Source organism: Lactuca virosa, chromosome 4 (genome assembly GCF_052849685.1).
Source record: "Lactuca virosa cultivar CGN04683 chromosome 4, Lactuca_virosa_CGN04683_v6, whole genome shotgun sequence".
In the NCBI taxonomy this organism is placed as follows: domain Eukaryota; kingdom Viridiplantae; phylum Streptophyta; class Magnoliopsida; order Asterales; family Asteraceae; genus Lactuca; species Lactuca virosa.
In genome coordinates this window covers 57,966,037-57,980,566 of record NC_136429.1, presented here as the reverse complement: position 1 = coordinate 57,980,566, position 14,530 = coordinate 57,966,037, and the positions used below count along the sequence as shown (strand labels likewise).

At 36.1% G+C, this 14,530-nt stretch overlaps 1 protein-coding gene across 2 annotated transcripts; it reads right to left on the bottom strand.

Moving 5' to 3' along the window:
* Positions 1–10,458: 10,458 nt before the first annotated feature.
* Positions 10,459–13,288, bottom strand: LIF2 (RNA-binding (RRM/RBD/RNP motifs) family protein). Of its 2 annotated transcripts, none has more exons than XM_079041786.1 (9): positions 13,119–13,288; positions 12,452–12,912; positions 12,261–12,377; positions 11,984–12,124; positions 11,729–11,905; positions 11,441–11,645; positions 11,159–11,340; positions 10,980–11,065; positions 10,459–10,901 (listed from the first exon to the last, which is right to left on the bottom strand). In XM_079041786.1, the coding sequence occupies exons 2-9, from the start codon at positions 12,836–12,838 to the stop codon at positions 10,754–10,756; spliced, it is 1,443 nt and encodes a 480-aa protein (XP_078897912.1). In that variant the 5' UTR covers positions 12,839–12,912; positions 13,119–13,288; the 3' UTR covers positions 10,459–10,753. The 2 variants fall into 2 exon arrangements, with proteins under 2 accessions (XP_078897912.1, XP_078897911.1); XM_079041785.1 differs by having other exon boundaries at positions 12,452–12,855.
* Positions 13,289–14,530: the final 1,242 nt, after the last annotated feature.

The following is a 14,530-nucleotide window of genomic DNA, read 5'->3' as shown; positions in this document are numbered from 1 at the left end:
ATTCACATGGATAGGAACACATACACCATAAAATCTAAGTGTCATAAGGTTTCTCTTCGATTCATGAAAATGATGGTGAGGAAACGCTTCCACTAAGAAGATTTTAAGTAGATAGCGGTTGTGATATTTGCATTCTCATATAGTTAGTGGAGCGTGTGTGGTTAACCGGCACACTAACTAGTGAGAATTGCAAAAGGTCTAGACAAACATGTGAGCTATCTAAGGAAAGGTGTATGTTTTTGATAAAGTCTTATCAAAGCAATCTAGTATCAGAAATATGAACTTTGGTAAGAAAGTCAATAAAGTATTGATTTCTAGAAGTCCAGTAGATTTCTGAGTACATGTCAAAGCTAGTGGGAGCATAAAGTGTTATGCTGGTAATCATTATGCTAGTGGGAGCATGACGATTATGTTAAATATTGCAGGTTAGCAATGTTAATTATAGAAAACAAAAGTTTCAATTCGCCTTGAAAAAGTTGTTTTGCTATAATTAAGGGAGAGGATTTTATACTTCACTCCAATTCTACAAGCTTAGATTGAGAATTTAATCTACTTTAGTCAAGAATATATATGAATGTTATGTTGGAATGGTTTAACATAAGGAAATTCTATATATGTTATGTTCTCAAAATTCGATTATGATTACGGCATCCCTCTTCATAGTTCGAATTATGAAAACATGGCAAATAAAAAAATTTATAGCATAAATCATGTCCCATATGCTTTGGGTATAGGTTTGATTACATGTGCTATAATATTCATCCATTCTAAATTTTCCAAATGCCTAGGGCATTAAGATGGAAAAAGGAATAGAACTGGAAATGACTAAAATGATTAAGCAAAGTTGTCGAGGACAATCTGAGGTTTACCAAAGATTGGTTGCTCATGGACAATTAGAAGTATAGAGTAAGGACCATATTGACATATTTTGAAAAGAGGCAACTCTTGTTCAGAAGTGATGGTCAAAATGGTAATATGGAATTGTCTCCATAGGTGGAAGTTATTCTTTGAATCTGTGTAAGATTAAAGAACTTAATGCTAAGAAGGATGTTCAAAGGAATGTACTTTGAATTTGAGACTTCATTTCCATGGAATTGTTTTCCATTGGAATACTTTGTAATTTATGTTGCCAAGTCTTTGTGACTTCTGTGCATAGTCATTACAAGGGGATCATTGCATATAAGTTTAGAATCTAACAGATTACAGTAGATGGCAAGAGTTTGGTATTCTTTCATTTACAACGAGGATTGGAATTGTGAAATTAGCATCATTGGAATATTGTCAATTGATCTATTTCACAAAGAGAGGACCATATGTAAACATAGTATGCATACTTGGAGTATGGCATAATTGTTGTTTGGAAAAACATAGTGTACATGCTTGGAGCATGGGACAACTAATGTTTTAATTCAAGCATAAAGTTGATTAATCGAAACATAAATAATGAGTAATCAATATGGTGCTTAAATAAAAGGTGTTTTATTTACACTCAAAGTGTTGGGGCCATATAAGATTAGTATTATTCTTATGTTTCACTTTGCATGTTTTGACTTCCAGAATAATTATGTTATGGTATATATCATATTATTCAAACCATCCACAGTCAGTCATATGTTGGAAGTAGATATGAATCAAGACTGTCATGAATTTGGCTTGTATGATTTGTCTAAAGTGCTTTAGACAATGCAATGGTTGCTACAACATTCATGAGTACTCATAAGGACTGAGTATTGGATTCAACCCACGCTCACTTGCATCACTTCATGGAATTTATCTCGAGTGATCGTGAGACGGTAATATCATATAAATCTTCAAACCTAGAGATATGAGTTGTTGACTATGAGTTGGTTATTCATTGATTGTACGAAAACGCATTGGTAACTCGATGTTATAAAACGTGCCTTTGTGAATAATTCAACAAGTAGTTAGTACAAGCATATCAGTCGAAGTTTATCTGTTCCTTCTAGAAATAGAAGCGATATCTGGGCCCCTCGATGATTTGGTTTTGACTTATGTACCGGGCCCGGTCAGAACCTAATTGATGTGTTCAATTTAGTTCTATGTCGAAACAAATTAGAGATCGAGAAACAAATGCTGGACAATAAGTAAGACCATGTTCCATGTGTTTGTCCGGCTGATATCATGAGAACAGAGGATTGTATGATCACTTATCTTAAATGGCGTATCATCATCATCTTAGTTCCGAGAGACTTTGAAAGAGCTACGATTGCTAGTCGGATTCTGAAGTCATATTTGCAAATATAGTTATTAGACTTATCCAAGTGGGAGACTGTTGGATATAGTGTCTAAGTCCATAACTTTATTTGGTATGTACTTGACCCGACCCGGCATGGTCCATTTGGGTTGCATGGCATTGCAATACTTGGATAGACTAAATAAGAGAATAAGGCACTTATGATTATTAATATATTATAAGTTCTAATATATTAATAATAGTATTATTTAATTAGTATTGATCAAGTATTAATCTAGTATTAATTTGGTGATCAAAGTGAGACTAATTAAATATATAGGGTTGATTATGACAATCATCAATTCTTTTATGGTGGATTAATGATCCATGGTTTATGGTTTTTGTTATAACCATATGGAGCTCCATGGATAGTCCATGGGAGTTACAAACCCATGGGTCATGAGAAATCAAGAGTCATGACAATTAAGGGCATTCATGTGTAAACCCTAATTGTGACAACACTATAAAAGGAACCCTATGGCTAGCAAAATCGTGACTTAGTGTTACTAGAGAGGGCATAACCGATTTTGAGTGCTAGAAGTATTCTCTCAAGTTATTCCAAGTCTTGTGGTGTTGTGTAAAGCATTTGAGGCACAACATTTGGGGTGCTAGGCTCACAAAGTCTTGAAGGAATCCAAGCAACAACAAGGTATGTATTTCTACTAGTTTTATGTTCTATGTAATCCCCATGCCATGCTATTTAGGAAATATCCTTGAAAAGAAATTTGCATGTATATAGAGAAAACATAGATTCAAGGTTATTAGGGTTGCATGTACACTTAGGAAGTGTTAGAATGCTCAAAAACCCATCAGTAATTTGCTTGGTGGACTTGACATCCCACCAAGTTTTGGCGCCGTTGCCGGGGAAATTGGTTATTGTTATTTGATTGTTTATGTCTAGGTCTACAAGAACCGGTGAACTACTCTACAATCCGGAGATTGAAAAAGAAGCAAAAAGGTTGAAAAAGTTAGCCAAACAAGCAAAGCAACAACAAATCATTCAAGCTTCTTCCTCTTCTCCACTAATCAACATAGAAGATCAAGTTCATACTTCAAGTGATACCAACACCGAACCGAGTTCTCAAATTGTTGGTCATTCCTTTGAAGACATTCCGTTTGAAAACTACATAACCATGAATCACACTCCACCTCACAATCCTAACCCAAACCTAAACAATCAAGATGCCAATACCCCATCCCAACAACCAAGACAACAAAAACAACACCAAGAACCTCTCATAGATATGCCACCTTAGAATCAACCCCCTCATCACCCAAATCAACCCAATTATCAACAAACACAACCAAAAAACAAAAACTTCCATCAAAACAACCAACCTCAAAACAATGCTTTTCAAGTTCAACAACAACAAGCACATCAACCAAATCAACCCAATTACCCACAACCTCCAATGTACCAACACCCAATGTACCCACAACAACAACCCCCTTACAACCAATATCCTAACTACCAACCTTATTGAAAGAACCCTTTTCTAAACTTTCATATTTCTGAAAGATCCAAACTTTCATACTTGACAATTGTTACTCCAAAACATGCTACATGCATATTTATAAAACTATATTTTACATTGATAAAGTGATTACAAAAGATTGGATACAAACCGACTATGTTTTAATATTTTACATAACTACCCAGGATATTGTAATTTTATACAAACATAAACCGAAATACAAAAGTAATAGAAAAAACTATTCTACATCTTCCGACAGTATATAACCATACTGCTTACTTATCTCCTGCAATTGTTAAACACTGAGAGGGGTAAGCGGTGACGCTTAATGAGTTCAATAATAGATACAATATAACGTTATGCCATATATATACTTCAATATGGCAGAAGCAAAGAGAAACAAGGAATAACAAAGACATATGTGAATCATGAGACAAACTTTCCATATTAATCAATGATTTGATTCAAAGATATACGATCAATGAGACATGACAATTTCTATACTTGATATACACCAATAAAGCTTCGGCCCAAATGGCACAGAAGACATACACTTTCTGATTTAAACATTTCGGTAGATTTCAAGCTTATAGCCCTGTCTAACCATCTGCCAATGCCATAGAATATAAGTCATTCTCTTACGGAGACATGCTCTACATGGCCAGAGGCTACATACCAGTACCACCGTGAATCTAAGTCTTTTCACTGATCACATGGTCAAAGGTATAACTTTGCTATCATAAATAGCATAAATAAAAATAACACGGGAAAATAACTCGGAATAATAACACTGAAAAGCACATAGCACATATAACACATAACATACAATTGTTCTTATATATTAAACTCACCGTGAAATAACCGGGGGTAAAAATAGTAAATCGGGCAGCACTTCGGCTCTAAATATAACTTCCTTCGTTGAAAACTGGGAGATTTATTGAAAACTGGGCCCTGCGAGGGTTGGGCTTCAAACCGAAAAGATAAATTTCTCGGGCTTCTCGGGTACTTCGGGGCGTGTTTCGGGCGTTGGAAATAATCCCGGGGCTTCGGGGGAAGTCAAAATAATAAAAATATTGAAAAATGGGTGAAAATGGTAATTTCTCCAAATTACCCGAGAAATCTTGCAGGCCTCCCTTTTATAGGGTCGAGGTTCGGACCGGAGAGGGTAGGTGGCAGCAGATGTGAAGGCCACGCGGCAGCAGCAGCGTGGCTCGGATGCGAGGGTCGGATGCCAGACGGCTCGGCTCGGACGGTGACAGCTTGCACGTTTCGGACTTGACACGGAGATGACACGCGTCGGAAGGCTATTGAACCTCTTCGGACTTGTCATCAGCATCGGACACGGGGCAGGTGACTCACCGAGATCGGACTTATCCATGCGAGGTTTCTCGGAAATTGTGCCCCGAACTTCTAAAATCCGTAACTTTTGCATACGGGCTCCTTTTTTGACGTTCTTTATATGCACACGTAGGTAAAATCATGCTCTACAACTTTCGTTTAGACTTCGTCGGCTAACTTTGACTTTATTTTTAATATTATTATTTTTAACAGACCGGGACAGGAAAATCCGTTAAAAATTCATAACTTCTTCATCTGATGTCCGTTTTCGTCTGTCTTTTTACCGTTGTACTACTATTGACGAGACATTCAATTCTCGTTTAGGTTGTGTCGGCTAAAAATCACTCGATCTAAAATTCGAGTTTTTAGCTGTCTACTGCTAAGCTGAAACTTAGAAAAACCATAACTTCCTCATACGAAGTCAAATTTTGGAGTTCTTTTTATCAAAATTCTCGGTTTAACAAATACTACGACTTTAGTTTAGATCACCAAGGCTAAAAAGTAGTTTATCAAAAACTCACTTTTTACGTCATTCGGCGCCGTGCTGGTTTTGTCGCGGATCTTCGATTGGTCATAACTTCTTCGTTATAACTCGGATTTCGATGAGGTTTTCGCCTAAATGTTTCTAATGAGATTCTTTACAACTTTCAATAATAAAATTTTACTTATTTCAAATTTTATATTTTCGTTGACTTTCGATATTTGTCTTTTAATTGGAATCTCATAAGACTTCCAATATTTTCCGATTGATTCTAAACATAGTTTTACTTCATTTCTAGTAAAAACTATCCGTTAGAACTCAATACTCATAATTATATAATATTTCATAATATTATTCACTTTTAAAATTACATAACATGATAACTGAACGTGTATGTTACACTTATCCACCACAAATGTACAATCACCAACAATACTCATACCCACCTTACCAACAACATCCCAATTACTTGCAACAATATCCCAATAACTCCAATCCACCCAATCCCCCTCAAGAGTTGACACTTCGACAAATGATGGAGACGGATGTTACTCACACACCTCTTGGTATTGTTTATCCCGCAAACCGTCAAAAGATTGAATTGAAGTCAAGTTTCATACATCAACTCACCAAGTTCCATGGTTTGGATAGAGAAGATCCTCAAAGGCATTTGAAGTCCTTTCATATGATATGTGTTAGCATGTTGCCCGAGCATGTGATATTGGATGATTTCAAGCTAACCACCTTCCCTCTCACCTTGGAAGATAAAGCTAGAGAGTGGTTATTCAACTTACCACCGGTATCTATTCACACATGGGAAGAGTTACTCAAAGCCTTCAATAGCAAGTTCTATCCCACTTCCCGAATATCAAGTCAAAGGAGTGACATTTTGGGGATTCGTCAATGGGAGAATGAGAATTTTCATGATTTTTGGAAGCGATTCAATAACTTGTGTACAAGTTGTCCTCAACACAACATACCCAAACAACTACATCTGCAAAAATATGAGGGTATGAATGAAAAATATCTGAGGATAATTGATGCTTCAAGTGGTGGTGACATCTTCAACAAGACACCTCAAGAGATAAGATTACTTTTGGGTACCATTTCTCAAAATCAAAGAAACTTTGGGCCTCGAAATGAAATGAAGAGAAATTCTCCACAAGTTGTTGGTGAAGTTAGCAACACCCAACACTTGGAATCAAAGCTCTTGGATTTGACTAATGTGCTAAGTCAAATGGTGGTGGGAAGTGGTCAACAATTAATGGTGTGTGGTATTTGTGCAATGACGGGGCATTATACGGATAAGTGTCCCACACTTGGAAGTGAACCGGAGGATATTAATGCAATGGGAGTATATCAAGGTCAACCAAGACCCATGGGATTTCAAAACACATACAACCCAAATTGGAGGAATAACCCAAACAACCCATACCCACCAAAGCAAAACCCACCAAATGTTATGATGAGACCCCAATTTTCCCAATACCCATCCCAAAAACCTCCATATCCACAAACATCTTATACCCCTCCAAATTACCAACAACCTCAACAACAAGGTCAATCAATTGGTAACCATCAAATGAGTCTTCAAGAAATTGTTACTTCTCTTGCTCAAAGCCAAACACAATTTCAACAAGAGACAAAGAACGCCTTCTCCAACATTCAAGCACAAATTAGAGACTTGGCCACTGCTCTCAACAAGATGGAACAAAGGGGTAAACTTCTCTCTCAAACCGAAAAGAATCTGAATGTGAGTGCCATAACCTTGAAAAGTGGGAAAACACTTGGAGAAAGCAACCCCAAAATATTTTCAAGAGAATAAGAATATGAGGTTATTGTTATTGAGCCTACAAAGGTTGTAGTTCCTCCAAAGGAACCGGTTGTTGACCATAACCCGCAACCATTTCCCTCTACCTCCGGTGAACTTCTCTAACGGTCGTCGAAGGCACCTTAATTAGGTTCAATACTTTTGCCTTTTATCTTTCTCCTCCTAAATAATAATACAGTTGTCGGCCCCAAACAAGAGCTCCTTCCTTGGCTTCTTCTACTGTATCGTCTACTTCGGCTTACTCCTCATATGGCCCCTGCCTCTGAGCCTTGTATCTCCTCCTCGAATAGCCCCCTGCCTCTGAGCCTTCTGTCTCCTCCTTAGATGGCCCATCTCCTTGGCTCGCCTCTTACGATGTTGTTGGTGCCTCCCTCTGACGACACCTTCTCCATCAGGCAGCCTCTAATCTGCAGTTCTATCTCTCTCTCTCTCTTCTCTCTCTCTCTCTCTCTCTCTCTCTCTCTCTCTCTCTCTCTCTCTCTCTCTCTCTCTCTCTCTCTCTCTCTCTCTCTCTCTCTCTCTCTCTCTCTCTCTCTCCCTCTCCCGCTCCCTCTCTCTCTCTCTCTCTTAACACTACAGTCTCCGACATTGGCTCCGTCCATCGTAACTCAATCTCTTTTTCTTTCTCGTCGCCTTTCTCTGGACTCCTCATCCGTTGGATTCATGATTGTCGTTGTTGCTGCAGACTCTCTTATTCTTCTACAACGGTATCACATCTATTCATCGCTTCTTCTTTCTTCTTCTCCAATGAGCAGTCGCTGTCAGCCGCCATGGTCAGAGCTTTGCCATTGTCGCTGCCACTGTCTACATCTATGTTTTTTTATGTATTTTTTTGTTTATTATTCCGTTTTAATCGTCTTCTCCCGATCAAACTGTGGGGAGTTGTTAGTGATTAGGGTTTAGGCCCACGCCCCTTAGGTTTTACCCATTAGGGTTTAGGTATTCTCTATATATACGTATGTAATGGTCTTTTGAGTAATGAAATCGAGTCATTATCTTACAAACATCAACCCTCAACATTGTGATAAACTTTAGAGGGAAAGACATTTACGAATATCCATATTTGCTATTTTCTTGTCTCGTATATCTGTTGATGGCATGGTTTGTGATATTGACTGATACAGGGATCAAGAGTTTATAACCTGGGGATAAGCTAGATTTTGCACATGGAAATGTTAGCTGCATCAAACTGACATTAATTTAGAACCATTTGAAGACAAAGTGACGATAAAAATTGAGAAACTTGATGTAGAAATTCGTAGTTCTGCTATTTTTATACCACTTGTTAGGTACGAAAATAAACAAATAACTTATAGAAAGAAGGGGGTTGAATACAATATATGGAAAATTAGAATTCTAAAACTGAAATGATAAATACAATAAAAACAGTGGAATTAAATTTTTAGTTATATAAACTTGAATTTCTTGGGATTTAGAATGTAGAAAATAAATCCATAAATCCATCACACAATATTCTTCGATTAACAAACGATTGAAGACTCTAGTTCATCTAATCCAAACAAAATCATCACTATAAATCCATCACAAAACTCGTTGTTTCAATACACATGCATATACATGATATGGGATATATTTATAATGCTAGAAAAAGAATTATCTATGCAGCATATACCTTTTTGAAAAAAAAATGGAAATACCGTTCATTATAGCCTGTTGATTTCATTTAAAACGCAAAAAAATAATTTTTTTGATTTGATTTTTTCAACTATTGATAAGAACTCAGAAGTCAAGTTTCATTTCAAGTAATTAATTGTTTTGACTGACTGTTTTTACGTAAATGATAAGTAGAAAAGCAGTAGCAACTAAAATGAATAGTGCAGTAGCAATAAATGCAAGAATATTTACTTCCATAATCTCAAACTCGTCGTTTTTTTTTTTCACAATAACTCGGGATTTAATCCCATAGAGATGATAAATCTTTCACCTGTCAATTCAATGAATGCATTACCTATCGATGATCTTGAATCGGATCAATATCATGAATAACAATATCTGAGCTATTAAATTAATTTGTCGTCAAGAATTGAATAGTATAACATACGAAGATCTTTTATCCATACCGAATCCAAGATTGGATTCCCAGACCAATCAAAAATTCATTTATTTATCTTTTTTCTGTTCTTTCTTTTCTATAACCTACCTTAGAACCCGACCCGGTATTATTAATAAAATAGAGGAAGCAGAACCAAGTCAAGATGATATGGATCAACCCCTTTAAATGCTAGAAAGAGAATTATCTATGTAGCATATCCCTTTTTGAAAAAAAAATGGAATTAGGTGTTAGTTTAGGTATAGATTATATATTTATATTTGCCGGTTCAAAAAAAAAACGGAAAAATATTTCTAGCCATGTCATATTGTCTGCCATTACCCATGTTGGGTAAACCACCACCTAGAAACATAATCTAGCCACAAAGAAATTGTAACCACATTATCTAGTGCCACATGAGTTGTTGTTGACTTGGGCAAATGCTTAACCTTCATATGTAGTAGTTGGAACTTGAATCTTCGAAGGACAATGTGTATGCTAACCTAGACAAAATAGAGTTGATACTAATTATAATAAGACATCTAACTAACCAAATGCTACCCTTTGAAAACTGAAACTGTCCAAAAAAAATGGATTCCACAAGATCTGTTATTTAGGCATATATATCTTGTAGACTTATAGATGATAAGCTTTTTACAAAATAGACAGATTATTGGATGATGTGGAACCAAAATTACATGACCTATTATCAATTTCAAGCACGTTAAAGATTTAGGACATTGTTGATTTTCATTCTCATGATTTGCTCTACCCTGATATGAGCACCTTCATGGTTTCGAACATGGTTTCTACAAGCAATTTTTTGAATAAATTACAACCATTATGCCCCATAACTTTGGTAAACCTTTTTTTTTGTTTGTTAGAGGAGCATTTAACTAGTTTTTGGCGTGTACTTCAAATAAACCCTTTTGTTGCTCTAACTTCTAACCCCAACTTAAAAACAATAAAAAGTGTAAATATAAATTCCATTTGTTTCGAGTTAAATCTATTTCAAAGCATCTACAATCATGTTTCAAACATTACGTCTTCAACTTCCCTATGAATAATCAACAATAAATTATTTGTTTAGAGAGAAAGAAAGAGAATCATCAACTCATAACCAAATTTTCCACTACAATCAACTACATCAACACCACAAGGAAAAAAAATAACACCTCCCCAACACCCTTCTACACTAATCATTTTTTTTTTTTTCCTTTTATGTTTTATAAATAGGATTGGAGTAGGGTAGGGTGGGGGTGTCCAGTCCTTCATGGAAAATCAATCCCATGTGTACAAGTTCACACAATCCCACCACCACCACCTAATACGGCCGATACCGCCCACGATCATCACCACCACCACCACCACTACCGCCACCTCCCCGCCGTGCTCCGCCTGAGCCATTGCTGCTGCTCCTTTCGTTTCTCCGCGGCGGCCTAGCAGCTGGCATCTGTGCTCCAGGCTGTTGCCTACACAACATAAATGATAAATTCCATAACCAAGTAAATGACCAAAATACCCTTATGAAAAACCAAACCAAAACTTACAGAACATATCCTATTTGACCATCGGGTAAAACCATTGGAACCATCTGCATACCCCCTGGGACTGGCCCCCTCCCATATATCATTGGCTGTTTACAAATAATACACATTTTTCCAAATTAAATTACATTAATTAAAAAAAAAAAAAAATTGATATATCTAATTTGATGATAAATAAAAACCTGTTGAAAAGAAGGGGTAACGCCATATCTGGGCCCCACAGACCCCCCATACGGATTTGATGAAAAGCCACCATAAACATTTTGAGGGATGTAATTTGGATGAGGCCCGGAATAATGAGGACTAATATTGTCAGATTTTCTATCACTTTGAGGCTTTGCAAGAACCACTTCCAGAAATTGACCTGTATATGTACAACAAAAGGGTGTTAAAAAGTGTTTGGATTTGGTATATTAAACGAAAATAGATTAAAGAATATATTTTTTTAAATAGTAATAATATACCTTCGACTTCATATTTTTCACCATCTTTGACAGCTTTTAAAGCACTTGACCTTTCTGCAAAATGAACAAATCCAAAGTCACGTTTTCCACCTGCTTTTGCAGGTGGCATTACAACTTTTATGACTTCTCCATGGCGTTGAAATAGCTCCTTAAGATGCTCTGTTGATGTGTTCTCTGGAATGTTCTTCACATAAAGTGCCTTCACCTATGAAAAAAACAAAAAAATGTTGTTTACTTTCACATTTCTTTTCTGCTTTGTGTTCGATGAAATGCCTGAGAGAGATTTACCTGAGCAGCAGCAGAATGATCAGGTGTGCTTTTAGGGTCAGCCCATGTAACTGTTGGGGTGTTTCCATCAAGCTTAAAATTAGCACTAGCTAGCTTCTGTCTTGAGTAATCAGCACATGCATTGTTGTAATACTCAACAAAAGCAAACCCACGATTACGTGGTGGATTTTGAGGATCCTGAATTTCCAAAAAAAAAAAAAAAAAGTTTATCATTTATGAAAGATAACATATAAGTTTTATGAAGCAAAAAATTACCTTTATGAGCTCAATGACTTCAGAACCTGGACCTGTCTCTTCAATTACTTTTCTAAAATCATCATCAGTCCAACTCTTGGGGACATTGCCAATAAATAGTCTGTATTTAGTTTCAGAAAGTGAACACCTTATTGTTCTACCCTGCAATGTTACAGGAATCATCATAATCATAATCATAATCATAATCATAATCATAATCATAATATATATAAATCAAGACAAACCATATACTAAACAGTAAACACCACCAGAAAAGAAAATGAATAGAGTTATTTACCTTAAATTCTTTGTTATGTAGTTCTTCAATGGCTTTTTGAGCAACATCTTTAGTCCTGAATGCTACAAAAGCAAAACCCTTAATTTCATTGGTGTCCCTATTTTTCACCAATCTTACCTGTATAATCATGGAGATGTAAATCAAACTTCCATTACAGTTAAAAAAGATAAGTTTTAGCTCATATAAATTACCTCTACAACATCCCCAAAGGGTTCACAAAGATCTGTCAAGTCTTCCTCAACAACATCCTTAGGAAGCCCACCAATGAAAATCTCAGAGCCATGGGGTGGAAGAGCAAGAAGCTCGGTGTGTTTCTTATTATCTTCTCTAGAGAAAGGGGATTTTTTTTCTTCATCATCTACATGTCCAGAAGCGTTTTGGTTTTGGTTTTGGTTTTGATTTCTATCTTCATCGTGGTCCTTTCCATGATATCCACTAATATCTTCGTGTTCTTCTCCCATTTCATCATCACCTCCTTCAGGTCCTTCTTCCTCCTCTTCAACATCATCATCGACTTCCTCATAGTTGTCATCTTCAAAATCCACCTGGTCGTCAATTTCCCTGCTGCTATCTGCCATGGTTTCTACAAGCAGATCTTTTGACACAATAAATGAAGTTTTAGCTTGGCAATATTGAATAACCTATGTAGGATCTGAGAACACCAGTATCAGTATGTATATTTGTGAGGAACAGACAATTAGACGATGTGGAAGCAAAGGGAATGGATAGATTTTGAAGAAATGAAAGGCGATAAGGATCGAAAGGGGCATCATCAGTCAGTGAATTTATTTAGTAAAATTTTGTGGGTATGAATTTATATTTTGTGTTTGTGAGATAGATATGCAGATAGCCATTTACCTTGGCTTAATCGGGAAGCAGAAGGCAACCGGAGGTGCAAATCGCAGCTGTTGGAAACCGTATATCGTCACAGATCGTCGGTCAGTTCAATCGCAACTCTCGGTAGTCGTTGAGTTCTCTCCGGTCAAACGACCTAATCGCGAAACAATGTAAGCATACATACCCACCATTTCTTCCAACTTCGAAGCTTCAGAAATACTGGGCTACAATTCTTCTTTTGGGCTCTATACATTTCAACTTGGGCTAACAATCTAACCCATACATATTCAATATGTTAATGATGTAATAATCAAAATTTGATAAACATGTAATAACAACTTAATGTTTTTTTGCATAAATTAGAAATTTACCTACTTATCTTTAATTTCGATGTAACAGGGTTTTTTAAGTCTGTTTGTAGGTAGAGGTCAATAAAATTAAACAAATATGTGAAAATGGTTAAGAGTTTTAAATGATTAAGAATTTAAGACATACACATGTGCATAGATTATTAAAATGCAAAATCTTAAAATCAGGATTTTGAAGAAATATAATACTAGACGATTGCCCTTTATAAACAAACGTGAGATCTCATTTGAAAAGAAAAATATCATGTTCCCCTTTATATTCATACGGGGCATGTATTCACATGGTCCTATAGTAGAGAAGTTATGGATTATAGTAGAGGTGTGGAAAAACACAGTTTTTCTAAGAAAAAAAAATGAAAGCCAAATGGTAAGAGGTTTGACAAAAAACCAGTTTGGCAAGTTAGACTTGATCGGTTTGTTTACTGGTTTGGCATTTTAGGCATCAACATAAGATACTAACTGATGTGAAGGAAACCATTTTGCTCAACAAAAACTCAACTGGATTGATTCTTCATTAGGATATATATATATATATATATATATTAACAAAAAAAATTATGATATGGACGATAAGTTGAAGAATAAGCGGTGTATGCCAAAGGAACTAGCGAAATGAAGTGTGGTGATTTTAGTGTCATCAAATACTAGTGTCAAATAAAGATTAAAATTGTTATTTAATACATTTTAGGTGGTCCGGAGTGTATATTTACATATAATATGATTTTTTGATCTTGAACCAATGAAAGAAACAGGATACAAGAGGGCAGCATCCAATGTGGGGTCTTAAGGGTGGAGCTCCAATACCTCTATAGTATTTGGACTTGGAATGCACAAGAAAAACATATTCGGAATGAAAGAAAGTTGAATAAACATATTTATTTTGGGTATGCTTGGAGACTCTTCAACCAAGTTGTTTGACAACCAAGTTGTTGGACATCCCATGTGTTTCAAGGACAACTCTTGTCATACCTTTCAAGCTATAAGGACAAATTTTCCTTAAAATTGTTTTCCAACTATAAAATTGTCAAATTGTTTTGTCCTTATCAGCCGGTTTGAATTCAATTG